General features: G+C 38.3%; 1 protein-coding gene across 5 annotated transcripts in view; it reads left to right on the top strand.

The window, feature by feature from the left end:
* Positions 1-24,757, top strand: part of ADAMTSL1 (ADAMTS like 1) — a 405,610-nt gene that overhangs the window by 212,976 nt on the left and 167,877 nt on the right. For 2 of the 5 annotated variants that reach the window (XM_071730005.1, XM_071730004.1), the window contains exon 1: positions 17,637-18,163. The exons of the other annotated variants lie outside the window; for them this stretch is intronic. In XM_071730005.1, the coding sequence (XP_071586106.1) occupies positions 18,107-18,163 (57 nt within the window). In that variant the 5' untranslated portion in view covers positions 17,637-18,106. Of the gene's footprint in view, positions 1-17,636; positions 18,164-24,757 lie in introns of those variants that run through there. 5 annotated transcript variants of the gene reach the window in all.

Genomic DNA, 24,757 nt, shown 5'->3' with positions numbered 1-24,757 from the left:
CTCCAAATACAACTGAAAGCACAGCAACATTAGTTCAAAGTTTTCATAGTCCACCTACTAGTTTTCTCTTTTAGCTCTGCAATATGCATTTCTTTGAGGCTCAAAACTCACAGTAAGTCAAAAGCGATATACTGATTTTATCGGTTTGCAAATATTTTTTCCCCAGAATATGTTGCACATTGAGTTCAGATCTCATAAAATTTCACAGAATTTTACTGAAGGAAATTTTCCATATGCACATAAGTAAATAAATTTTATGTTCATTTCTGCCAGAGTGCCGGAACTATTCTGGGCAATATTACACAACTGTGCTTGGAATTCACAAGTTTAGACTTTCTAAATTTGACTTAATGTCTTTTGCAGCTTCCACCACATATTGTATTACTTTTTGCAAAAACTTTGTTTTCATTGCTTAATAAATTACTTCATTGTGGTATAATGGAAATCTCAACCATCTTCAAAAAAGCACTTTACATTCTTCCTTAGGAGGAATTTTTATGTGGTGGAGTAGAAAAAAAGAATGCTGAAGTGGTGTGTGTGTGTGTGTGCTGTATTTAGATTAAATGACATTTCTGCTCTCCTGGTTTTCTAGCCATTATTTGGGCTGAAGTTAAATCACACAGAAGCCTTCAGGGTAGCCCTCTCTGTTCTGTGAAGTAAGGTAAATACTTCAGGTTTCACCTGAAGAAAAATCTTTACTGGTTTTACATATCCTTTTGGATTTTCTTCTGCAAATATTTCATATACTGAACTCCAACTGATGTGGATGGAAATTCCACATATGGAGGGCCTGGAGAGTTGAACTCCTTACTTTTCACATGGTTTCCCCTCTCTTTCAAATATGCAGGAATGTGTGCATTGTACTTGTGTTTTATAAATTTTATGAATATTTCCAGAGTCAGGTCCAGACTTCTCAGCAGTGAAAGCAAAACCCTATCTTCACTCCCCCTCTGCTTTATGAATAAACACAGAATGACTCTATTCTTATCCTTAGGTCAGCAAAATTTGATTATCTTATGGCAGCTGAGTGATTTCTCTAGGGGACAAGAGGAGGAGGAAAACCAGCCTGGGTCAGTCAGGGGCAGGGGGTTGAGAAGGTTTAGTGGGTCTGGTCATGCCTTCCTATCTCCCTTTTTCCCTTCTCACATTCTCCTCACAACTACAACACTCCTTTCTCAAATCCCTTGATTTTACTTTCTTTGAAAAAAAATTTTGGGAAATGTTTATAACTTAAGACACAGAAAAAGGTGCAAGGAAAGTATAGCAATAAGGAAATCCATGGAATGATAAGTAGAGAAATCTGTTATTGTGAAAAAAAATTGTAATTAAAAAAAAATCAGAACACCAGTGAGGAAATCTGTGGAACTGAGTCCAAGGAAAATAGAGTATTTAGCTTTGGTCATTACTTTTGGATGGTCAGAAGAGTTAGAAACCTGTATGCATTGAGAAAGGTTGTATGTGAAATGCCTTTCACATAACTGAAGTTGTGGACATTCTTTAATTTTTTTAACATTTTGTCTGAATGGCATTTCCCCCTTTTTATTCATGCCATTCAATGCCAATTTTTTTAGACAACCAGTATACATGTCCTTTGTTTGCTTTCACTAAGATAGATGTTTTGCAGTAATGCCTCTTTAGCTGACATTTCAAGACTTTTAGGAAGATTGCCTCAAAATTTTCTCCTGTTGTCAAACAGAAGTTTTCTTTAGAAGGGGTTAAGCATTAAATTATGAATATTCTTTGAGGTGCGTATCATGCCATCAACTGTCATTTAAAGTAAATCTGAAATTATAGGAATTGGGTGTCATGTTCCCAGTCATTTAAAGGGGCTTGTGCATACAATAATTCCCCCTGGATCTCCAGAGCAAGATGTTAGTAAATGGACAAAATCTGTATGAAGGATCCTTACGCCTATTGACTTCATTTAGGTTCATCTGAAGGCAAATTCTGTTACATGTGATAGTATTGACTAGCATTAGATTTTTAATATCTCTCCTATACAACCTCTGGGTAAAAGAAAGAGGTGCTTAGATGTGGCACTTCAGGATATGGTTTAGTGGTTGTGGCAGCTGGGTTACAGTTGGCCTCGATGATCTTGCAGGTCTTTTCCAGCCTTAATTATTCTATGGTTCTGTAACTTGCCTATTCTTTTTTAAAAAGCAAACTAAATTCAAATATGATCCAGTTAAAGACAGATAATCAATAGAGCTCCACTTAGATCTGACCCAATTAATTTTTCCCTGCTTACTAGTAAGTTTTGTGAATAAAAGTGAACAACCTATCTTGAAAGGTTAGTAAGGTGGCACATAGTACTATTTCTCATTGTTATTCACTGAAGCAACCTTCTAATTAGAAACACAGCCATTGACCTAGTAATACAATGATAGGCATGTTAATAAGTAACAGAGGACACATTCCTGTTGCTCAGCGCTGCTTAGAAGGCACAGACTAACCTGACCACTGAAAATCGACATTGAAAACAATAGGCTCCCAAATATTGGTTTTTTGCTACAACTGCAAAGAACAGAACAGGTGTAATTTCCAAGATACTACAACACCTTCTCTGAATCCTTGAAATCTTTGAGAAAGGATGAGGATGGGAGAAAAGGGCCCATTTAGGGGTCTATTATAGTACTTTTAATGTCCATTTTGTAACTTGAGCACTTTGTCTGTTTTCACCTGGAGAAAGTGTGCTAATTTTACAGAGAATGCCACCTGGGTTGGCACAGCAGCCTGAAACTCATTTCAAACAACTGGGACTAAGCCAGTTGAGTAAAATCGAATTAATACAGCTATTTTCACATTCTTCATAGCAGTGACATTTTCGTCTACTCTCTGTTGTCTTTCTGCCCTCAAATCTGGAGGAGATCTTGTTTTCACCCTTAAACAACCCTGGCCCTTCCTGGGATACCAAGGGGACATTTCAGTGTGTGGAGCTTGACTGCCAACATGCCCAGGAATGCACCCCTTGACAGGGGTCAGTCTTCCTGTCCAATAGAGCTTTGGGGGCTTGTTCTTGGCTGGTCAGTTGATTTTTCTCCCTGTCATCCTCTCCAAGTTGTTTCCACTCTTCCTGATGTTCTCTGCCTGATTTTTACAGCGTACCCCAGAGGGGGCTGCCACACTTCTGGCCCCTGTACAGCAGTCAGCTGCTAATGCAGGTAGTAAGCCAGTCCACCGGCATAGCCAGACTCTTTTTCTTTCCTCTGGCTCATACCTCATGCACTCACCTGCATACAGCAGTGCAGGACTCATCCTTGGTTGACTTCTAGTGGCCCATTTCAGCACCACTTCAGGAATGAGAGGGTGTAAGACAGTGACTTCATCATTCAAAGTTTACACAGATAAACTGCTTGTTATAAACCAGTGATCATGCTTAAAAGTTTGCACAGTTTGCATGAAGGAATATGCATTAACACTATTTAGGGTTCTAACAGTATGTCCAAGCTAACAAATGGAACAAATACTGTGAAAAATATGAAAGCAATCTCTAAGATCACTTGCTACCCCATGTTCCGGTCCCCTCACTGTCAATGAGGAATGTTGTTTCTTACAGGCATGCCATTAATTATCCTGTCTGTTTTAAACAATTCTGCCCACAGAAATTAATATGCAGACTTGATGGCACTAAAAACACTGATGATTTTGTTTGCAGATTATTGGTGTTCGTGGTTGTAAATCTGTTGTCGTGCAAATGCCTACTTTATCCTACTTATGAAAACAGCTACTTTTTCATTAATCTCTGGAGCAGTGTTTTGAGGATGAGACATTCTTTCCAAAGAAGGTTGTAAGTGGAAATATTTAACAGGGATATAGTAAGCCTGATTCTGTGCTGCTCATTTTTTTTCAGAAAAAATCAGTATCTCATTTACAGGCTGTTAGGCAGACATGTCAGGTCAACGCAAAGAATTAACTATGCAAACACAGGCTACCCTCTCTTTAAAAGATCTACTTTCCACGGAAGCAGTACAATGCCAATGAATATACCTTTGCAAATCTCTCGGTCAGGCACCAACACGTGTCATTAGTTACAAGTGTGCCTGATATCTTTGGCTCAGGACCTTTTTAGGGAACATGGCTTATTGTGTTCCCTGAAACTGTATTAGTTGCACCAGTCATGATATACAGGAAGGAAGCAAGATAAATCATAGCAAGTGATGACACACACACACATTGAGGGAGCATGAATTCATGTTCTTTAAAAAAATTGAAAATTTTTTAGTCACACAAGGCACTTCAAAAATCTTGTGATGTAGAAGCCAGTAACTATGTATCTAATGCTGGAAAATCTGTCACTATTTATTCCAAGATGCATTATTTTATGGTTGCCAAGCAGATGCATAAGCATCTGCTCTATATTGCTCTGCCTTCTTTGTTGTCTTCACAAGACTAGTGAGACCAAGAACGCATCAGTCAACATTACTTAAACTGATCTTTTAGGCTGAGCAACCATTGCATGCAGTCTTACTTGAATCTTGCTCTTACTAAGGATCAAGAAATGTGTCTCTGAAATGCAATCAACCACATTCATTTTCATGCTTCTAAACCACAGATTCACTAAGAACCACTGCTAGGAAAATGAAAATCCAATTGAAGCAAAGAAATTTTAAGAGATGGGAAATAGAAGCATTAAAACTGCAAAATATTATTTAGGATCCAAATATATGCTTTTTAATTAAACTTGTAATTATTTCTCCCTAATGAAGCTTCGCTTTAATTGCTTTCCCTTCTGGCAATAGCCTTGAACAGCGTATAAGATTTTTTATTCTGCGGTCTAGGAGTAAATAAACTGGGAAAATGGCAAGCTCTCTGTCTGTGCAGGTCCAACTCAGCATTTTGCAGAATAGTGGCAGTACAGTCTATATGTTACATGGTGATGCTGTAGTAAAACATTCAGACTCATTCTTCCCCAAAAGAATAAAAGAAAGCATAAAAAGAGTGGAAGAAAAATTTAAGTGAAAACGGTTGTCTTTTTCTTCAAGTACTGAAGCTCAGCTGCAAAGTTTGACTCTGTCATGACCAGCATTCTCTTAATTCTTACCGGAATATTTGGGTTATTTTTTAGGCCAGAGTGAACTGCTATTTTTTATAATGCAGTAAAAAGTACTTCTTTTTCCTTTTAAATTCTTTTTAAAACATTAAAATGCAGAGGGGAGCCTTAACTCAGCTCTGTCTCCCCACAACTTAAATTGTGGGGCTACTGCAGTATTCATACTTCAGGACAGAAAAATAAAGCCATGGCAGAGAAAATTTGAGCCAATATCTTAGCTAGAGTTTTTTGTCAAATGCTGTCCTTCAATGGGTGCCCCAGGTTCCTAGAGGGAGCTCTGGGTACCCCTTCAAAACCCAAAACAGTATCAAATGTGTTACACACATTTGAAATTAAATTGTTTTATTTTATCCCATCCCACCCAATCACTGTAGCAAGTAGAATGGTGGATTTTACTTTCCTGGGTATCATAAAATAGATAATCAAAGGTGGTATTTAATTAAAATAACTGAGCAGCATTACATCAAGAGCAAAGCACTATACATATCTGGAAATACGCTTAAAAGAAATTTCTTTATTTATCACTAAGCCAATTAGGCAGAGAGTGGTTTGGTGATCACTGACCAGAGAATCTTGTGAATTTAAGCATGCCTCACCTATATCTCATATTCTCACATCATCGGAATGTGGAAAATAAAAGACATCTCTGAATCACATCTATACCTATACTTATACCTATTTATAGGTATACCTATAAATTCCAAAGCCTTAGTTTAATGTGATTCAGACTGAAAGAAACTGGCTATTTTTGAAGTTTGTCAGACACTTGGCACAGCAGCACTCTACTCCTACCTGATAATAAAAAACTACACTTCTTCAACTTTATCCATTGCCGTTGCACAGCATTTATGGGCAGTTTTCCTTTCTGCAGAAAATAGAGGTTTTTAGTTAGCATGTGTCTTCCTCAATGTCCAGCTACACACTGGACTGATCCTTTGATGCACTTCATACAAGTAAACTAATACATATTTTAGTGTACTCAGTTAGACATATAGTGCTCTTTGGCTGTTTTGGTATGAAAGCTGTCATTTTACTTCTTTCAACTTACCTGCATTAGCTTGGTGGTATCACAGGAAGTTATTAATAAGCTGATAGTATTTTACAATGTGATTTTATGAGTGACATGTCATTAACTCTTTCTCTGTGTAGCCAAGGTCTGTGCTTATAAATGCTGAAGAATTACCAACAAAAGAAACTAACACAGTTCATAGAGAAACACAATGCAGACTTGCTATGCAAAGATGTCTGTTATTCTTTATCTTCTACTCAGTACTTGGATAGAATAGTCCATACAAGTGTGGTCAAAGCCAGGAGGGGAGAAGGTAGAAGTAACACATAGGGGGAAAATGTAAATCTTTACATATAAATAATGCTGTAAAACCACAGTAAGCAATTAGGATTGCCTAGGTAATCTATTCCGTAGTCTTTAGTGATTTAGATACAGTTCTTTCATACTACATCAAAGCTGTTTTTAAAAGAATTACTTTTAGACAATAGTCTTGTTATACTCTTTCACTGAACAAAGACATACTTCAGCACAAGAATATTTCTTGTCAACTCCAATAATATTGTGCAGGCAAATAGAATTACAATCCTAAGTGGTCAAAACAATTGTTACTATCAAAGATATATAAAAGCACATTTTATATTTCAGGATGCAAATAAAAGAAAGAATCCAAAAACTGCATTAGTATAATTCCATAAAAGTCTTTATGAGTTAAATGTAGAACAGATTATGTGGTACATCATGAAGAAGTAGCTTTTGGAAACAAGTATGCATGAAATACAATATCCATTTCAGTGGATAAACTACTTACGTAAAGCAAATGGCACCTGGTGACAGACAAATCATAATTATGGTTCTAAGTGTATTTTCAAAAGGTACATAAGGATATTTTTCCTATAGATATGACTTGAGGCAGGAGGCTAGGTGAGGACTATATAGTATCATAAATTGTCATCTGAAGCAGTTAAAAAGACACTGTAAAAAGCTCTCAGAAAAACCATGCCATACAAAAATGATAAGACAATAAAATTCTCTTACACAGATAAAGGAAGTCCTTTGGTTCCCTTACACTTCTCATAATTAATGTGTACTCCAGGATACCTGATAGCAGTAGATTCTCATAAGACTTCATCTGGTAAATGACCTTTGAAGTTAAATTTCTGAGATATGGTAGGATGCAGGACTCATTCCTACATGCTTTTCCCATGAGAAATTGTCACCACAGCAGGCTTCAAATTATTGAATATGTAAATAAATGATAGTTCTAAATAATCTAGTCCTGTAATTAAGTTAAGGAACAATTTTTCTCTTATTTCTGACAAAATTACTGGAAATCAGAAGTGCAACAGAACAAAAATCATTTGGCTTCTGACTCTAGCTCTCACTGGCCAGCCAAGTCCTGTGTGCTTATCCATGCAGCATTATCTGCTCTTCTCTCAGCATGTCCTTTAATATGTTTTGATAATATATATTTGCCAGGTTGATCAAAACAGACTGTGCATGGAGTTTAGGGGCAGATATTAAATTCTTAAATGAATGAAGGGTTAATTCTTACTGATTAAAGCTGGTGAGGTTTAGTTGTGAATGCTCTTTATCTGCCATTGCTCAGAAATTTTTGTCTGCTGCAGTAATTGGTCTGATTGGAGAATCACATCATTCTCATTTAAGGGGAACATTTAACTGCCTTCATCATGATAGCTTTCTTCAGTTTATTTGTGAGCATTTGTCACACTCAGTGCAATGATCATCTTTGCCACATGGAAGGCTTTTAGTTTTGAAATTCAGATTCAATGAGCAAATATTTACATTGTAAAACAAAAAATAATGTAGACTTAATGTCATACAAATTAAGGTTTTGCTCCAATTTTCACCTGGTTTAGTTTGTAAAAACCCTACTGAGTTCACTTTCATTATTCCTGATTTCTTCCATGAAGGAGAGAAGGATTAGGCTCCTTAAGATTATATCATTTAACCACATGCCTGGCTCAGTGTAAGCTACTCATATATCTACCAGCCACATTCTTTAACAGTTTTTAAAAGGGGCCTTTTCTATGAATTCAGTCCACATATGGATTTGAATTTTGAGTTGCCAACCTTTGTGAATTCAAACTAGAAAGTCAGTACATCCCACCAGATATAAACACGGGAAATAAATATTATTTCAATTTTCACCTGTTTCTCTGATAGTGAGAATATTTTTTGCTTAACTTGATAGAAGAAAGCTATCTGTCTCGTATAACTGCTTCCTGTATTTCTACCATTTTGAAACTGTTTAATCCATCAAGTAGAAACTGCTGCTCTTTGCATAGTGAGCTGCAATGCTGAGAAATTTAATATGGAACATGATAGCCTCCTAGTTATTAACATTATAATTTCTTCCAGTATTTTACTGGTTGCTTTTAAATACATTTTTGTTACAACATAATAGTGCATTCATGGTCATGATTGTATACAGGTAGGAGTTGTTCACTTGTCTCAAATATATGCAAGAAACATAAACAAAAACCATATGTTTCAAATATTTCACTAAATACCTTTTTTCCATTTCTGTGTGTTGCAGCCATTTGAGTACTGTGCTGTTTCAAAGCTCTACCTCTAACTCTTGTGTTTTAAAATATATTATTTACCTTTCTATATTTTTAAACATGCTTTGTGCTCTGAACTGAAGATTTTTTCCTCAGCACTGACCCTCAGTTCTTCTCCACCTCTGTGACTGTCACAAGAACACTTTTGATGCCAGCTTCTAAGCAGATCATTTGGAATTTTGCTCTATAATCCTTACTGTTTGTCTGCACAGTTAATATTTATTAACTTGGCTGACTTCAGGGCAAGTGCTTGGTGTCTTTTGAATGGAGAATCCCATTGTGACTGAGTGGGTGTTCCATCCACGTGGCATCTTCACTAGTGTTTTGATATTCAAAACTCTAAGAAAGAAGGGTTTCTCCACTGCTTAAATTTCTTGCTGGCTCAGGATTTTGAAGTATGCTTTGTGCTGTCCAGGCATTCCCATTAATTGCTAGCACAAGAGATGGGCCAAAACCCAAAAACTTTGAATCCAGCTCCTTTCCTTCCTCCACCCCCCTCATCTTTCGGAAACATTGGAAAGCTAAACCCAGACACTGAGCTGAGAGTTGCAAATTGGCAGAACCTCAATTCCACCTCCCCCACCTTAGGGGTTTTCCAAATCCTGATCCAAAATATACTCACTGGTCTTTTTTTCTTCCTTGTTTCTTTGCAAGATTCTAAAAACTTGCATATTCTTCCCTTGATGATAATTTGGCTGTTTCACCAGATTAATTTTATGTTTGCTCATGATGTCTAAGCCTGCCTCTAGAATCTGAATTTTGGTAAGAAAAGGAAAGAAGATTCAAATCCCATTTGCATTACAAAAACTAAAAGCCTTATAAATAATCACCTTTGCTCTACCACCATAGAAGGAAAGTAAGATAAGACAAAAGCCTTATAAATTACAGATCCAAAGAAGTTTAAAAGTGTGTGAAGTTTTTTGTCTGGTTTAGGATGGGCTGATTTGGGTTTTTTTCAGTGGAGTAATTTATAAATCATAAAGCTCCAACTGATTTCCAGCAGGGGTGGTTTACAAAAATACGGATTCTGTTCCTGCAGTATTTAAAGCAGTATCATCAGCTTCAAGTGTTGATGTGTAATCTAAAATCACAAATTTGGTAGCTTGAATGATGAGACTTCCAAAAATTGCATGCAAACTTGTTTGTTTCTATTGTCATTGTGTAAGCCATTAAAGATCATGTTTTCTGGTTAAATTTTTTTTTTTTTTTTTTTTTTTTTTTTCCAACAGTGGTCCTAGAAACTTTAGTGAGAAGTAAAACTCACTTATTTACTTGGTATCTGAAGTTAAACCTGTGAGACAAATACCCAGTAATGACAGTGGAACTGTCATGGATTTGCAAGAGTTTTGAGGACAGAACAGGTCTGGTACATGCTTGAAGTTCATTGAAAGATCTGGATTTTTTCCATAACGTGTTGGAAGTCCTCTGCAGTTAATGTCAATTTACGGACATGCTGTTCACAGCATATTTCTTAATGCCAGATACAATTAAATGAGATTTACTTTCATGTGATTTCTCATGGAACTAACCAACATATCAGTCCATGTAGCCAAAGCTATTTTGCATCTTCAGAGATCTTGTACAACTCTGTGCTCTATTGGTAACTTCATGCAAAATCATGGGCAAGTCAATCAATCTCCCCATACCTACAGCTCCCTGTTTGTAAAACATATATAAAAAAAGTATTTCCTGTATTTTGTGGGCTGTTCAGAGAGTACAGACTGTCAACAACAGTTAGAAGAAATAGTGCTCACTGGCAGGCAAGAGGCATGGAAAGACTGGAGATAAATCTATTGAAAAGGTTGAAAAGGACTGCATAGCAATGCAACAATAGGGAAAACAGTCTTGTGTGAGGGAAAAAAAAAAGTTAAATTGGAAGGTGGAGGCTCACTTTCCAGAAGGAGGGTGTGAGTGCTCCGGAGTCTTGTGGGAGACCACTCACAGACAGGCATTCAGATAACTGTAAAACCAGGAATCATAGAATCATAGAATGGCTTAGGTTTGAAGGGTCCTTGGAGATCATCTGCTCCAAGCTACCTGCCATGGACTAGACTATTTTGCTCAAAGTCTCATCCAACCTGGCCTTAAACACCTCTAGGGAGAAGGCATCTACAACTTCTCTGGGCAGTCTATTCTAGAATCTCACCACCCTTGTACTGGAAAACTTCTTAAGATCTAGTCTAAACCCATTCTCCTTCAGCTGAAAACCATTTCCCCTTGTCCTGTCACTGGACATGATTGTGAAATCAGCCTTTCTGTAGGTTTTCCTCAGGATTCCCCTGGAATCTTCTCTTCTTCAGGCTGAACAATCCATCTTAGTCTGCCATCAATGAGCATGTCCAGATGTTGAAGAGCTACATTAAAGGTCTGTGAGTGGCATCCTGGAAAGCGAATTTCTCTCCTGAGAGAGAAACAGTGTTGGATGGATACATAGTTACCTGGGATTCTCTGTCAAAACAGAAGGAAGAGGCAATCTTGCATGTGCTGTTGCAGAATACCCCTACTGTGCTGCTATAATTCAGGTATCAAGCATGTCAGTTTGAGATATTTGGCTCATTCACTAAATTATCACATCCTACAAATCAAAAAAATGTGAATTTTAAATTCACAGTTTTAAATTATTATGAAAAAAACACTGCAAGATTTTATAAACTTAAAGATATTTTGATGAGAGTTTTCAGCTGCCGAAGTTTAAGGGTTGTTACTGAAGCTCAAGAGGTACCTTCATTCACAAGGTAAATGGTGACAGTCTAACATGGGAAGAGGGGGGATTATCTTTTTATCTCATCAATTCAGTGAGTGCAGTTAAAACTGCTAGAAAGAAACAGACCTCCCATATGAATTAATTCTCTTTCCACAGTTCCCATGCAGGAGGAAACTTTTCAGCATCAATGTTGAAAGCTTGGTGTGAAAGCATCCTATCAGCCTGATTGCCCCGCAGCTGAACAAAGAGGATTAAGCCGTGTTACATATCACTCTTTCTTGAGATCTCTTGTCCTGGTTTGGGCCAGGATACAGCTAATTGCTATTTTTCTATCTTGTAATTTTGATTTCATCTGAGTCTCTTCTAAGTAGCTGTATTTGCTGAAATTAACAGCAAGTTTCTCAGGCAGTGTCTGGATCTAGGACTGATAACAGTCCATGTTTATAGTTACTGCTGGAGAATGCTATGCAGAACCAAGGCCACTGCCCAGTTCTGAAGAACATCTTAAGTTCCAGAAAGAGAAAGGGAGTAAAGGGGTCACATCTCCAACCCTCCTTCAGGGAGGAATGTACAAGACAGTTGGCCAAAAATTGACCAGACTATCCCATTCCATATGCATCATACTTAGTATAAATTGGAGTGACCATGAGGGCCGAGCCCCTCCCTCTTCACCTGTGGTCCTGATCACTGCCTTCTTGAATCCATGTGTTCCTGCCTCCAGCTCCCAACTGCTGCTGACTCCAGGACTCCAGTCTGGACTTTCCCAGAGCTGCCCTGCGGCCTCAGTGGTGATGTGAACATTACTGGGGGAAAGAGGGGAGGAGCATGGTGTGGTTTTTCTACATATTTGTGTATATTTGATATTTTTTCTTTTTTTATCATTACTGTTTCATTAAAGCTGTGTAGCTAAGTGTTCAACCCATATCTCTCTTTCCCTTGTTATCTCTCCCTTATCAGGGAAGGGAGGGAAATTAATAGAGAGAACCCGTCATTTGGTCATTTGCTAGCTCAGCATTAAACTATGATACCTCTGCTTCCATTATATGTAGAGGTTCTTGTGGGTGCTGGAGACAGAGAGTTCACTGCATACCAGTTCTGAGGTGAGCTCACAGCACCCCAGTGTTGCAGTTGTGGCAGACAGTCTGTAATACCAGAGCAAAGACTGGATGAGTTGAAGATGAACTATAGATCTGCTGCCCTGCTATGTGCGAATGGGGATGCTCATACTTTTCAGAGCTATATTCTTGTTCTACATTTCTGCTATTGTATGTTCAAATTTTGTCTCAAGTCAGAGGTCTAGGTGGAGGTTTTGTATGGATGAGCACCTTAAACTTTGAGGAAAGTGCTTTCATAATCACAAGTCATGCACATCTGTGTAAGCCTCACCTAGGCAGTCCAGAATACCACAGTCCTTACAGCTTCCACTCTAGTTTATATACACACAAATCCTCTCTAATGCTCCTTATAAAGATCTGGCTCTCTCCAACTTCTCGCTTTCCATACTTGCACAAGCTCTAAGGTTCCCAGAAATAAATCCAGTCCTATAAGAGAAAAAAAAATATCTAGAAAACTAACTGAAAAAGTAAAAAGTAAAAAAAGATCCTGGTTGCTACAGACCTGATGGCAAAAAAGAGATCAAACCTCCAGGAAGAGGAGGGTGGCTCCTGAATGAAAATGGTAACATACTCATCCCAGGGAGGTCAGCTCCAAAGTTGAGTTCACTCTTTCCTGCTATAAAGCATATTCATGTGAAAAGTGCTCTCCTGCCTGCATGTGTGTTTTTCAAATTAAGTATTGGTAAATCTGTACAGCTTACAATATTGTTTCAGACACCCTCCTTTGCTTCTACTTCCATTTCATATAAGCTGTAGTAGGTGTACGGTGCTAATAACGAGCTCCACTTCTCACAAATAGATGCAAACTGATTTGTTATCAACACTTGGCAGAAGTGAAGGAGAACTGCAGATAATGACCAGTTCAGAAAATGGAAGGGATAATTTTCAGGGCATGAAGTAGTGTGTATTCATACATACACTCTCCCCTAGGACAGTGAAGGGCTTATAGCTCTAATATCAGGGTTTGGATGTGCCATATTTGCATATATATACTCAGAAAATTATACTGAATGCAATTTTGGACTTTCCATTCTGCAGTGTCAGTTTTGGAAATTATCTTAAAGGACTCAGAAACTTAATCTCTAGCATTAAGGTTTTGCTGACAACAGCCACTGTCTTACTGGTGAAACAACAGTGGGCACAGTAGCCAACATCCACACAGTCTAACACAATCCTTGGGCTTTCAGTTATTAATTCTGCTTCAGGTAGAAGTCTTACTGTTCTGAGTTCTTGCATTCATTTGCAGTGCATGACAGAGACAGTTTGGAGATGAGCAGGACCTGCAGCTTTTCACCTTTCAGATAATGCCACCTTCTTTAGGGCATATTTTTCTTCTTACTATAGACTTTATTTTTTCATATATATGCAGCACAAGAAGAAAAACCTCTACCTCCAAACTAGTTTTCCATATCTAGAATGACCTTTCAGCAAGATAAAGAAATTAACTCCATGCAAAAATGTGTATATGCAACATAACAAAATCCTGGACCTCAAAAGTAGGGTATGGAGATGTTCAGCTTCAGAACATTTCCAGGCACTTCATGTCTTAAAGTAATTTTTCAGTGAATCTACACTTCATTTTCAGTTCATTTTTTTTTTCATGTAGGAATAATTCAAGTGAGCCTTTAGATAAATGCAATAGTACTCTGTAGAAGTTGGCAGATACCGGGCATGACTCCTCATTAAAGCTGTATGCAAGAATTTGAGTAGACCTTTCCTTTGGACTTGGTTCATGTGAGTTTCCACTCCTTGAATTTCACTTTGATTTCTAGACACAAATATGTGAACAAAGCTGAGAGCCAGATCGTTGAAAGTATTATTCATGTGGTTTCATGAAAAAAATATTGGGATTGCATGAGTTTGTTGGGAAAACAAAATTCAAGTGCTATTTTAAAATCTGATCTGAATTTTAAGTGTGAAACAATATATCAAATCTGATGAATTTCATACAACTTCCAGTGCTATTATGACCATAAGACTTGGGGGGGTTGTTCAGCCTGGAAAAGAGAAGATTGTTGGAAGACCATATAGCAGCCTGAAGGGATACCTGAAGGATGTCCACAGGAAAGAGGTGCGGGGGGCATTTTACCCATACATACAGTGATAGGATGAGGGGGAACAATTTTAAACTGAAAAAGAGCATAAATTTAGGTTAGGTATTAGGACAAAATTCTTTACTGTGGGGGTGGTGAGACACTGGAATAGGTTGCTCTGAGTTGTGACTGCACCTTCCCTGGAACTGTTCAAGACCAAGTTGTATGGCGCTTTGGGCAACCTGGTCTACTGGAAAGTGTCTCTGTCCATGGCAGGGGGGTTTGAACAAGATGATCTTTAAGGTCCTTCCATCCCAAACCATTCTGTGATTCTTTGATGCTGCAGCTCTGATACTGATTAAACACATACCCTGAACAAATAAAGCTCGTTATAGCTAAATCTTTTTCAGCATGCCTGAACATTGCAGGCCACATAATATGATAACATTACTACAAGACCTTTGCCTCACTGCAGTACAGAAATCGAGGTGATGGAGCAATGAAGCTGCTGAACGGTCTAGAGAATAAGTCTTATAAGAACAATTCTTGTAAGTCTTCCTGCCGAGGTAACTGGAGTTGTTTAGCCAGGAGACAAGACAGCTGAGGTGAGACATTACTGCTTGCTCTCTACACCTACTTTAAAGGAGGTTGTAGCAAGGTGGGGATTGCTTTTCTTCCAAGTAACAAGGGGGAAGTAACAAAGTAACAAACTTACTTCCAAGTAACAAAAGGGGAAATGGCCTCAAGTTGCACCATGGGAAGTTTAAATTCAGTATTAGGAAAAATTCATTTTTCCTAATGAAAGGGTTATCAGGCACTAGAACTGGCTACGCAGGAAAATGGTTCAGTGACCATCCCTGGAAGTACTTTAAAGAGGGACTTCAGGGCATAGTTTAGTGGTGAACTCAGCAGTATTATTTTAACAGTTGGACTCAATGATCTTAACTGTCTTTTTCAACCCAAATGTTTCTATGATTCTATCCTCTATTAACTTGCTTATCTTGCCACCATTCTGCATGCAAAACTTGCATCACCTGCAGTAGGATGTCCACGGGCAGAAGGATCCATGGAGTCAAAGCATAATCCAGTTTTTCCAGTGTAGATGATTCAGATGCCTGTTGAGACTTCCATTCTGATAAAAACAGTCTCCAGAATTTCCATTAAAAGATTTCACTGCTTCCAAAGTTAAACAAGAAATGTCCAAAATTGGGAATTCTTAAGTGGGCTTATATAACTGTAGTACATCTCCAGCTTCAAACTGGGCTAAGAGATATTTTTAAAATAATATATTTTTTAACATTTTTTTTTTCATTACAGCAATTTGCTTCCTAAAAAGAAGTCACCCTTTCACCAGCTCAGAATTAAAAGCCCTTGCTATTTAAAATAAAGATTTGGCCTTGAGAATTTAATTTACACGAATTCCAAAAACTATGTGTAAGTTCTTTTCAGACTTCTTAGAGCAAAGGAGCAGAGTATGGGAGAAAACAGACAGCAGTGGCCTTTTGTGCAGCTTTCAGGCATGTGTTAACCCTGCAGCAAAGGGTTTGGGAACTTTCTATGGTAGTGTCATTTATAAAAGGTACACTTGACTTTTAGTAGCTCTGCATGTTTTGCTTCCTGTGTTTTCGAGGGCAATATGTAACTTGTGAATTTTGCCATGGTGTCTTCCTACAGTTGTTTCCCTACTTCTCAGCCATAGGGAGGTGCAAAGTGGTCCATTCCGCTCCAAAAAGTGGCCTATGAAGTTGCTCTGTGAGGGTATTTGGATACTTAATTTCCTGGTGGTAGAGGAATCTTATTATCTCTTTAAAAACCTTTTCTCCACCTAGTTGGTTTTCCGGCACAGCCTCTTCCCACTGACATTTTTCAGTCCTCCTAGCTGTGTTTCCTTGCCCACCAAGTCCAAAGGTCCCCAGCCAAGCTACTGCTGGCCATTGCAAGCTGGAATTGTTTTTTCCCACTGATTCTAATTAGTTTTGGGTTTTGCTCCAAATTTCTCTCTTCAGACTAATTCCCAAGCCCAGCTCTAGTTAATCTCTTTCATATTTTGGCCTTCAGATGTCTTCAGCATTTATGTTCTTGTTCCTGTTAGACCAAGCAAGCCACCTTCTTTTCTCCTCTTTGACTTAACATCTGAAACCTTTTTTCCCCCCTAGTTCTTTCAGTCTTGCAAACTCCATATCGGTCTCCCTCTGTTCAACCAGCTTTTCCTCCAGGCTGCTCTTCATTTCTACTGATGTGCAGTTCTCTTCAAAGATCTGTGGTGTACACTAGCTTCTTTTTTCCCTTTTTGTCCCCATGTCCTAGTGCCCTTGGTGGAGTTTCCCTTTCCTCTCCTAGCTTCTGACTTCAGCCACTTTTCAGGCTCATTGCTGGCATACTGTTCTCCAGCCCTAACACATATACCTTACTTTTCTCTGTCTCTTTCTGAGCTTACTGGGGCACAATAGTCAAGAGCTTGAGGAAGGCAGAATTTTCTACATGCCCATCCCATGTGGACGCAGCATCACCATAATGTTGAGATTACAAGAGGTAAATAAAACAGAACAGATAAATAAAACAAATAGGCAAAAACAAACAAACAGAAATTACCAACCAAACAAAACAAACAAACAAACAAAAAAAAGACAAATGACCAAACAAACCAAACAAAAACCCAGAGCTGGAGACTTCAGGCAATGCAGGGGTATAGGCATGCAAACTGCAAGAATCCTGAAGAGTGATAGCAGTGATTTGAAGCCATCAAATTAGTGCCTGAAAGGCAGTTTCCAGCTTTCCTGAAATGTGTGGATCTTTGCCATCCTGTGCAAAATTATTCCTCCCATAAGCTCATTTTCCTTCTCCTGCAGAATAGGGAAGTTTTTAAGTTTCACCAAAAAATAAAAAAAGGACTGGCAGTAAGACTGTCACTCAGTCCTGTTAGAAATATTCCTAGTTTGTCATTTGGGAGCAGAGTTAGGTTCCTTGATTGCTGAACAAATAGTGTAAAAGGGTTCCAGAGCACATTCCTCTGCAGAAAATGCATGGCTTTAATAAAACACACATTCTCCCTGGAGGTTTTCAGCATTTCCCATTGGTGCCTTTTACGGTGTGCGTTATATATTGACACAGATTAAGTTTCCCTCCTGTCTGGAACAATGCTCACTCAGGAGGAGAGCTACTGACCTAGCAATAAGTGTGAACAGCTCACGGCAAGTGGTGGTGCAGAGATCCTGGAGGACGGCTAGCTGAAAGCAGAGCACTCCCTTCAGCTGTGCCATTCTGCCTCCCTCCTCCTCCCTCTCCTCCTCCTCCTCCTTCTCCTCTCACCCTCTTTTCTTCCTCTCTGCCTTTCACTGTTGCACTTTCCCCAGACCCCCTTGGCTTTGTTGTGCTGCATGACTGACTAGCAGGAGGGGGATTGGCTGCTGGCTGGCTCAGGGAGCGCTTCCCCTCAGCTCCCTCCAACCCACCCACCCACCCACCCACGCCTGGGTCAGGAAATGTGAGCAGGGCTGATGGAGGCGGAGAAGCGGGGCTGAGGGTTCGCACCAGCACTGGATGTGACAGCAAGCACAGCCGAGCGCTTCGCAGCTTCTGCAGTCTCCGACCTCAGGTCCGGCACAGACCCACCATGGAGGGCTGCTGCTGGACAACTGCTGGCACCTTGCTTCTGGCTTCCCTCGTCCTGGTAAATGCCCTTTTCTTTCTTGCAAATGTGTGTAGCTTGTAGCTGATACTGTGTCTGTGTGCGCGTATGCGGGTGGGTATGTTTTTAATCTTTAGGACCGCAGTTAGAGTTTGTTTTGAAGAAGTAATGTAAATCTCGTCTCCCCCTGAAGTATTGCAGGCTTGGAGCACTGATACTGTGGGTTGCTGCAGGTAGAACCAAGAAGTTGATATTGGCATCATTTTTATAAACTTGGAGAGCAATGACATATGAATAGTGTTTTAACTGCTTGGTTCTTAGAGAAGAGTAGTTCCTCCCCTCTTTAAATCAAACTATATCATGCTGTAACTTCCAGTGTTTTTCTTCCTTCCTTAAAACCAAAGCAAAACAAACCCAAACCAAAGCAAAACAACCAAAACAAACCCAAAACAAACAGAAAAGGTATTTTTCAGTTGTAAACATGCAGAGAAGTCAGGTACAGCATGTACTGAACTTTTTCCTGCAGCCAGTTAAATGAGCTCTCATTACTGCTCTGACTCATTACAGAGACAGGTTTATACCAACTTCTGGAAGATAGGTTAGGTGATACCTGGTACTCCAGGGCTGTAAAGCTGATCGTTACTATATGATTTTCTTGCATACTTGCCCTGATTATTGTGATAGGATGCTCTACCTCTGAGTGCTGTAGCTTAGCACTGCAGCTTTTCTGTTTGATTAAATGTTCCATTTTGATTCATACTCAATATGAGCCTATATATTGGCTACCAGAAAAGAACGTTTTGATGCACAAACTTTTGATGCTATAATTGTCTTGGCATGCCTATATTTTCTTTTTCTGGATGTTTCACTTTTTCTGACCAAGTGTCATAATTCAAATAGGGAAGAACCTTAAAGAAATGTGAATTTTATAGCAGCTTGCATCCTCTTGTTTTTCTGTATAAAAAAAATCCATGGTAATAATTGTAAACTAGTTTGAACACATTTTTAGTAACCACATGGGGACATAAAGAGTGGGATAACCCTGCTTAGAATTCCTATTTAAAGTTATTGTATATTTTTTTAAAAAAAAGCTTTTTGGATATATGATCACTAAATTCTCACTTGAAATGAGGATGCTATTTGGACTAATTTAAAAGTTATTTACTTTAAAGGTCTGTTTTCTATTTAAAATATTGAATTCACAAGAAACACCAGAAAATCAGCATAGATTCCCTTTCATGCACGAAAATGAGTTTATAATCTGATGACTGTAAGGCATTGTGAGCCAGCGCTTCAGTACTAATTTAGGGAAGATCAACAGGAGATATGGCTCAGCATGTTTAAGAACTGTAGGATTTGGCCCCATACTAAGCTCATACTCATTTGTACTTCACTCTGCTCCTTGTGAATTAAGTTCTCAGTCCCTAATTCATGAAAATAAATAGTACATTCTGCTGCCAACTATTATGCATTATACTCCATACTATAGTAGTTTGTATTTGTATGACTTGCTTTGCCTCCAGAGATTTCCCTACCACCTCCCAACAAATCTCTTTGTGCCTTAAGAATAGTGATTCTTAAGCAAGCTTAACTTTCATTTTTTAAATTGGGCCATTCTTTTGCTCCTTCCATACTAAGGAAAACCTCTCACTTGCCTTCATCAGGAGATGATGCAAGAATTTGACTTATAGCTTAGATAAAGATAAATTTTGTTATACCTTGTTACAGATCACTACTATGGTTTATTGAAGATGGAGGTCACACAGGGTGTGGTACACAGCTCATGGACATCTTTTGGGGGAAAAAAGTGATATGGGATCAGGCCTGTGTCCTGGCTATTAGCCTCAGAGGTATCAGCCCTCAGTGAAATAAGCAGAATGTGTTTGAACACTGACAATCACCATTCAGGTTTATGTGTTTCACCTTCTGTCTCTCTAAAACCTGTCTGACCCACACTGGGAAACACAACCAGCATCTAGTCATGTAGCACTTGAGTACCATCAGCAGTTCACAGTTGTAAGCACTAAGAACACATAACAAATGCTAACAGGATTAGTCTTACAATAATTTATCATGTTACTATATTTTCAGTAAGGCACTTTAAAGCAGTACCTAATGCCCTTGTTCAGCACCCTTGCCTCAGTAAGGAGGCTGCACAGACCAGAGAGATGCACAGCCCCTGTACTCATGATGCTAAAGGGGTGGACAAGGCAGTATCAGCAGTGACCTGTCTGTTCTAGTTATCCAGCAGATATAGGCTGCTTCAGGGAAGACCACGTGGAGTGGTGTAGCTTGCTACTCCATCAGGGTCCTTATCCTTCTTAAGAAGAAATTACATTCATTTCCACTTGAACGGTTCTTGAGTGAGGTCTGTGGGGGTCAGTAGTTTGTTAACTGCCTAGAAATTGCTTCTTATTCAGACAGTCAGTTTCCCTGGCATAAATGGGAGTCTAGATATTGAAATCTAGACATAACACTAGATGCCTGTCTTACAAAAAGTAATATCAGACTGAAAGTAACTTGAAAAGATAGTTTCTCTCTTTCTAGACTAAGACCAGGTATTTGGAGAATTTTGCTTATTGGTCTGTGAACCTTTGCATGCTAAGGAAATAATAGCACACCACTTTTAAGAGGAAAAAAAAGCAGGCAAACTTTTCTGAATGTATTTCATGCCATTGGTTTAAAAATTAAAGCCTAACACAAGCAGATCACAGCTGTCTAACTCAAAGGAAGTGTAGCCAAAACCATAACCAGCCATTGACATGCATTCATCTGAACTTGAAGTCAAATCCCTTCATGTCAAAAGGGCATTTAATCACATTTGCATTTGCTGTTTCAATCTTTTCAGCAGCTTTTTTTAGCTGTCTTTGTTCCTGCTGTGGTACTTACAGAAGTAACACTAAGAACTGTAATAAAGTACATGTGTTTTTATGCAGGATTTCTTTCTTGCGCTGTGCTAATTTGCACATGGAAAATAGTCAAATACAATAGTCTATTCCTTCCAGTCATTTTGGCATTACATTCCCTTATTATCTGAGGCTGTCTTGGATGACCACAAGCACAATTACCCAGTGGAATGAATATAATGTTTCTTGTTTACATCTGAATGTGCAAAGCTTGACAGTTTCTCCTTTCATGTGTAGATAAGTCTACCTACTGTTGTATGTCTGCTCCTCTGTTTCTACAGTTGTAGCTGTATAAAGAGGGATTTTTCCACTACAGGATCCAAAGTGTGCACATAGATTTTCAGGCGTAGTCATGTGTAGGTACAGATTGGCATTTGATCACACCAGTTGGGTAAGGATGCACTGAAATGGAAAGTTTCACTCTATGAAGCTAAGACTTATTCTTGTAAAGGAATGCCAAATTGTCACCATTGCAGTTTGTAGGCAGTGCTGCTGCATTGCAATAGCTGATGTCTATAAACCAAAGCAATTTCTTATGCGAAAGTCTAGATTTCAGTAAGTATACTCATCACTTTCTTCCCACTTTTGAATTTTTGTTCTGGACTTATTTTATTTACCTCTTAATTCAGTTGGTTTTTGGTTTGATTTTGAGGTATGTAGCTTACTCTTTTTCTTCCAAGTGCTAAGGTTTTCATGCTTTGAACTAAGGCTGTGTGATGAATTTTTTTGCAGGGTGCTTTAGCAAATGGTAGTCAGCACTTGATATTGGCTGTTGAGATATCGGTCTGCTTCACTAGTGCCAGTAAAGTTACTCATGTTTTTTTGTTTTAATGACTTTTGCTAGATTCATAGGTTTGGCAAAGAGTAATTAAGGAAACTATGAAAACTGACCTGAAACTGAACACTGAAGATTATAATATGGTCACCTGTTGTCATGGATCTGTCAGCTGTACAAACTCATATGCAAAAATCCATATGCTCAGAAGGTTCATGACTTAATGTAGTGCCCAAGCAGTCCACATGCCCAGACAAATAATTCTTAATGAGAGGGCTATCAATCTCTACATGACTGAATTTCCACTGAAGCAAACAAGAACTGAATCTTGTAACTCTGCTGTTAGCAATCCACATGGTTTCTCTTTTCTCCTTCTTTCTTGCAAATCCTCATGGTTTCTCTTACAGTCTTGTCAAATCTGTGGACAGGACTGTTGTTTCTATTGCTTTCATAGTCCTTTTCTTAAGCTTGTAAGAAAAGTCAGAACTGTGTGGGCAACAATTATATGGGGGAAAAAATGGGAAATAACAACCTATTGCTGTGAAACCATCTGTTCTCTCTTATGTGGAAGGAAAGCAGATCATCTTTACAGAAACAATCAGGGCACTGAAGATAGTGAAAAAACAGTGGAAACACACCAATCATTAGAGGCTATGATATGAGGATGAGAAGCAGCCAAAGGAGAAAAAAATCACTTGTTCTAGACCAAGCCAAGGACAGTTACCAAAAAAATTCTCCTAGGTTGTAGATAGTAACTAATTAAAAGTTGGCATGAGTTTTCATAAGTCTATCATACTACAATATAAACCACAACTTTTTTTTCTTTCTTTTCTTTTCTTTTCTTTTCTTTTCTTTTCTTTTCTTTTCTTTTCTTTTCTTTTCTTTTCTTTTCTTTTCTTTTCTTTTCTTTTCTTTTCTTTTCTTTTCTTTTCTTTTCTTTTCTTTTCTTTTCTTTTCTTTTCTTTTCTTTTCTTTTCTTTTCTTTTCTTTTCTTTTCTTTTCTTTTCTTTTCTTTTCTTTTCTTTTCTTTTCTTTTCTTTTCTTTTCTTTTCTTTTCTTTTCTTTTCTTTTCTTTTCTCTTCTTTTCTTTTCCCTTCTTTTCCCTTCTTTTCCCTTCTTTTCCCTTCTTTTCCCTTCTTTTCTCTTCTTTTCTCTTCTTTTCTCTTCTTTTCTTTTCTTTTCTTTTCTTTTCTTTTCTTTTCTTTTCTTTTCTTTTCTTTTCTTTTCTTTTCTTTTTTCTTTTCTTTTCTTTTCTTTTTTCTTTTCTTTTTTCTTTTCTTTTTCTTTCCTTTCCTTTCCTTTCCTTTCCTTTCCTTTCCTTTCCTTTCCTTTCCTTTCCTTTCCTTTCCTTTCCTTTCCTTTCCTTTCCTTTCCTTTCCTTTCCTTTCCTTTCCTTTCCTTTCCTTTCCTTTCCTTTCCTTTCCTTTCCTTTCCTTTCCTTTCCTTTCCTTTCCTTTCCTTTCCTTTCCTTTCCTTTCCTTTCCTTTCCTTTCCTTTCCTTTCCTTTCCTTTCCTTTCCTTTCCTTTCCTTTCCTTTCCTTTCCTTTCCTTTTCCTAACTGATGGACAGGAATAGCTGACTTCTGCTTCTGTCACCTTTTCATAATCAGAAAATGGACATAAGGCTTGTCTTAACAGGTGGCTGACCAGCTTTGTGTATTTAAAGTCTCATAATGCCTCCTAGCCCTTAGGTGCACGTTCAAGCAAAATGGGAAAGTAAACAAGAGGCATACAATTCCCGGAAAGTTGGAAAAAACTTCTCAAGGTTCCTTAACCCAGTGCAGTGTGGAGCACAGATTAGCACAAAATATTAACTGCTAAATGCAATCTTGTAATCTAGATGTCCTTCCATCTCAAGGAATGTAAAATATTTAATCACATTTTTTAATGATGTATGCTAAGACTCACTGTATGCATTTTGACCAACTTTTTTAACAAGCCAAAATTTTTCCTTATGCAGAAGAGAGAACTGTCAGTTCAGTACTAATTTAGGGAAGATCAACAGGAGATATGGCTCAGCATGTTTAAGAACTGTAGGATTTGGCCCCATACTAAGCTCATACTCATTTGTACTTCACTGTACTGTACTTCACTCATTTGTACTGTCTGTCGGGGATTATATATACTAGAAAAATATAAGAGCTGGTGCCATGGTTTTAAAAATGCTATTATCAAATTTTTCATTTATTTCTCAAAATAATTGTATACAGTATCTTATCTCTCTCTGTTAAAGGCCCTCTCTCAATTGGATATGGTCTGGTCATCAGCTTTAAAAATTTTTCTCTTCTCTTTGGAAATGGCAAGTACCATTCTCAGGATACTAAATTCAAATATAGTGGTTCCTAAGAATAGCATTAGCTGAAATGTCAAGAGCAAGCTTCTTATTTATGTAACTGATATGCCTCTGTTAACTGCAATAGAACTATACTGAATTGCAATTACTTAGATTTTGTATTAAAGTCTTTTCATTTAATAACTGTTGCTATTTTGAGATTTTAATGGAGTATTTAGATGTCTTGCACAGTAGTAATTAAAATACCTTCAAAAGCATTGGTCATCAATATCTTCTTCCAAAACATGAGTGTTCAATTTCTCTTCCTTTCAACTGAACACCTTTTCTGGGTGTTGTGTGGTTTGAATCTGTGTGTATAAGGGACTACTGTAGTCCATGAGCTTCCTCTGCTTCACTGGCAGTGAGATGCTGCCATATCAGAGATTACCTGGAGTACTGTGTCCAATGCTGAAGTCCCCAAGATAGGAACGGCATGGACCTGATGGAATGAGTCCAGAGGAGTGCTATGAAAATGACCAGGGTGTGGAATATCTCTCCTATGAAGACAGACTGAGGGAGCTGGGGTTGTCCAGCCTGTAGAAAAGAAGGCTCCAGGGAAACCTAATAGTGACCTTCCAGTACTTGAAGGGGGCCTAGAAGAAGGCTGGAGAGGGACTGATCATA

This window comes from Heliangelus exortis, chromosome Z, assembly GCF_036169615.1.
Source record: "Heliangelus exortis chromosome Z, bHelExo1.hap1, whole genome shotgun sequence".
Taxonomy (NCBI): domain Eukaryota; kingdom Metazoa; phylum Chordata; class Aves; order Apodiformes; family Trochilidae; genus Heliangelus; species Heliangelus exortis.
This window is presented reverse-complemented; position numbering and strand designations above follow the sequence as displayed.